Here is a 3429-nt window from a genome sequence, read left to right as displayed (position 1 = left end):
GTATCTGTCGGTGTCCCGCATCATCATTCGGGGACGAATGATCCTAAGGGGGATAATGTAATGCCCCGCAATTCGGGCTACAATATAGACCATGATTTCGATGCGTTGTTAATCCTGAAGCCATAAAATCCTATGCCAATATGACATGTTAATTATTGTGTAGCATGTGAATCCACTCAAGCTTGAATTTAGACCATAGAGGTCCTTCAACTCAAGGATGAGTTGAAACTATTTCGATCGACTAAGTTTTAGTGGACGTTGCAAAGTGTGTCAGATTCCATCGACCATAACTCTCTGTATATGTCGAATTAGGAAGCCTACTATGTTTCAAATGATAGGTATTCGAGTTAGCTTTCCAACGATACCAATTTGGCTAAAATTCGACACCCGAGCAAGAAGTTATGGCCCTTCAAAGTGATAAGCATCGCCTAACCAATCGCCCATGGCCACTGGAAAGCATAGGCAATAGCCTAGGCGGCGCCTATGTAAACATAGGCGATAGCCTAGGCGGAGCCTATGTGAACATAGGCAATGGGATGGGCGGCGCCTATGTAAAGAAATCTAGTGACTTAAACACTCCGTGTTGGGGACAAAGTGGTCCTTTTCCACCCTTACTTAGCCTTAAAACACGAAATTTAGTTCCAAGGACCCCAAAATACATATTCATTCATAAAAAGTACTCAAAGATTCTCCTTAGGGTTTCAAAATAAAAAACCAAATAGTTCAATACTTGACCGTAGGTTTTCAAAGGTAATTACATATTTGGAATCACCAATCCGCAAGCTTCAAGAAAACATCTATTATCCTTGGAAATAGAGGTACGTGGAGTTATCCAAAAATCTCATGGGTCTTTAAATTCATGTTTTACAAATGGGGGTTTTGAAACTACGAATATAATTATGTTTTAAACGTTTCTATAATATTGAATTTGGTCTTTAGACCTACTTTCGAATGATTTGACATATTATATATGTATATGCGTGTGTTTCGAAAAGGTGATAATTTGAGAGCATGAATTATATGAAATCCCTCTGTTGATGTGAATTTATTTTGAATGTGCATATGATGTAAATTATTTGAAAACATCTTGAAAAGCATGACATGAAATGTTTTGAGAATTGACATGATTTTGACTTGAAAATGAGAGGGTTATTTGTGTTGAAACATGTTGAATACAATGGTTGAATGAGAAGAATAATGTGATATTGATGGCTTGCAAGTCGGGTATGACGATACCCTACAGAACATGATATGTTATTGAATCAGATGAAATTTGAATGCATTGATTTTACATGAGAAAGGTGGATGCCCGAAGAAGGCGTTTGAGATGTAAGGGCTCATCGCTGGAAAACGTGTTTGCCGACACGGAATATTGGTACCAGGCTAAGTGATCTTGTGTACTTGACTTCATTTCATTCCCAAATTGGGACTATAGGTAGGAGCCCGGGCTAAGTGATCTTAGGCACTACCATTGGGTCGAGACACCATGCTATGTGATCTTGAGTGTCTCTCCCTCACTTATACTCTAATCTCGGAGGCAACCGAGGTTAGACAGTTAGTGTAAATTATGTAGGGTATTCCACCTAGCTCCGTTGTATTTTATTGATTGTTGAGAAAACTATTGCATTACACCCATGTGCTTTCAAATAGTTTGATACGAAATTGCTTTATAATGGCTCTCAACTATATTTTGTAAAAATATTATGTTTTGTTTTGATATCTCTGCGTGCCAGTACTTTTGTGCTGACCCCCTCCCCTCTCTAACCTCTCAGGTTCAGAGGCCCAGTCTAGGGGTCAAGAGAATCAGTAGATCATTCAGACAGAGTTGCAGAGACAAGTGGTGAGCCTTCTATGTTTCGGAAGGTCTTATGTCCTGCAGTCCTTTTATCTTATATTCAGTTTTGGGGTCTACTAGGGGCCTTGTCCCAGTTTATATACAGTTACTTGACTCAGTCATTTGTTAGAGATTTTTGCAGATAGTTGTTTAGAGGTTAATTGATGTTGAGGGAACTTTATCTCCCCGTTATTGTTTCTTTTCATATTTATGACCATGTTTCCGAATTATTGTGTTTTTCCGCATTACTTTGATCATATGAATTAGGTGCATGATTACCAGACAGATAGGGGTGTTTCGGGCTTCCATGGTTTGAAATGCTCGTCACGGCCAGGCCTTCGTTCGGGTCGTGACAGGTCAAGTGTTTTTTCTCATCGCTTATGGTGTTGAGTCCTGCGTAGAGCTGCCTAGGATCTGTTACTGGAGTCAGTTGAAAGTGTGTTAGAGCTATCGTACTTGTCTTGAAGATTAGTGAAGTTTGGAAATCCTGATGGCAGGTCATGGTTTTTACTGCCCTCGAGCAAGGAAGTTTCCACGTAAACTTTGCTATTATATTAGTTTGTGTGATTAAGAAAAAGATAAGACAACTTCATAAATTTATACTTTGCAGTCGATTCCAATTAGCAAGCTAATAATCAGGCTGAACATGTAACAAAAATTACAAACTAGAAAAGTAAAAATTTCCCTTTGCATCCCAGCAACTCGATAGATTTCGTCCTGCAAAGTTTCAAAAACGAAGAGTTAAAGTAGGTACACACTAGCATCTTTTCATTCTGGCAACAATTCTGTGTTCAAATTTTACAAGCATCCTTGAAAACCATACTGGATAGTGAGTTGACAGCATTATGTATATTATGGACAGTCCAATAACCAGACCACAACCGAAACCCATGAGAACCGCCTGCCAACTGATCAAATCTCCTTCTTCATCTAGCTCAACTGATGTTGTTGCTTGCGGTACCCCATCATTGCCACCACAATCTTTTGAGAGGGGCTATCCACGTAACCCATCATTTCCTTGGTATGAGCTGTTCTCAAACGTATCAAATTGTTTTCCTTTGGGAATGCATCCAACAAGATGATTATGAGAGAGATTTAAGACTGCAAGAAATGTGAGGGATGTAAGTTGTTGTGGAATTTCACCTCCGATCTTGTTAGATGAGAGATCCAACGATTCAAGAACAGATAAATGTTGCAACGATGCTGGTATAATACCTTCCAAGCCATTATGGGATAAGTTCAGTGTACGGAGTCCAACGAGATCTCCAATAATGTTTGGAATATGACCTTCAAATCTGTTCCTTGAGAGATCGATAATCATGTACGTAGTCAAAACTCGAGGAAGTTCCAGTGCCAGTCCCTTTGCTGTCACTATCAAAGCATTCGTGTAAAAATAAAAATATGCATCTGCAACATAATCTCGAGTTGCACTGTTCTCACCAAGGATTTTCATGGCTTGAAAATTCTCAAAAAGGCTCACTGGTAAATTTCCGCTAAATCCATTGGATGAGAGATCTATGACTTGAATTTGAGCAAACAAGGTGTCTTTCCTTGAATCACTTATAGGGCCGTGCAACTAATTTGATCTCAAACTT

The 3429-nt window shown here is 39.2% G+C and overlaps 1 protein-coding gene across 1 annotated transcript; it reads right to left on the bottom strand.

The window, feature by feature from the left end:
• Positions 1-2476: 2476 nt before the first annotated feature.
• On the bottom strand, positions 2477-3421 carry LOC124894134 (receptor-like protein Cf-9 homolog). Its single transcript, XM_047404887.1, has 2 exons — positions 3050-3421; positions 2477-2935 (listed from the first exon to the last, which is right to left on the bottom strand). Exons 1-2 carry the CDS (start codon positions 3285-3287, stop codon positions 2829-2831), a joined length of 345 nt encoding a protein of 114 aa, XP_047260843.1. The 5' UTR covers positions 3288-3421; the 3' UTR covers positions 2477-2828.
• Between the last annotated feature and the right edge of the window lie 8 nt (positions 3422-3429).

Source organism: Capsicum annuum, unplaced genomic scaffold (genome assembly GCF_002878395.1).
Source record: "Capsicum annuum cultivar UCD-10X-F1 unplaced genomic scaffold, UCD10Xv1.1 ctg70401, whole genome shotgun sequence".
NCBI lineage: Eukaryota > Viridiplantae > Streptophyta > Magnoliopsida > Solanales > Solanaceae > Capsicum > Capsicum annuum.
This window is presented reverse-complemented; position numbering and strand designations above follow the sequence as displayed.

Coding starts and splice junctions, on each gene's coding strand:
- LOC124894134 (XM_047404887.1), bottom strand. CDS start 3,287: ATGAAAATCCTTGGTGAGAACAGTGCAACTCGAGATTATGTTGCAGAT. Junction 2,936..3,049: donor ATCCCATAATGGCTTGGAAG/GTATTATACCAG, acceptor CATTTCTTGCAG/TCTTAAATCTCTCTCATAAT.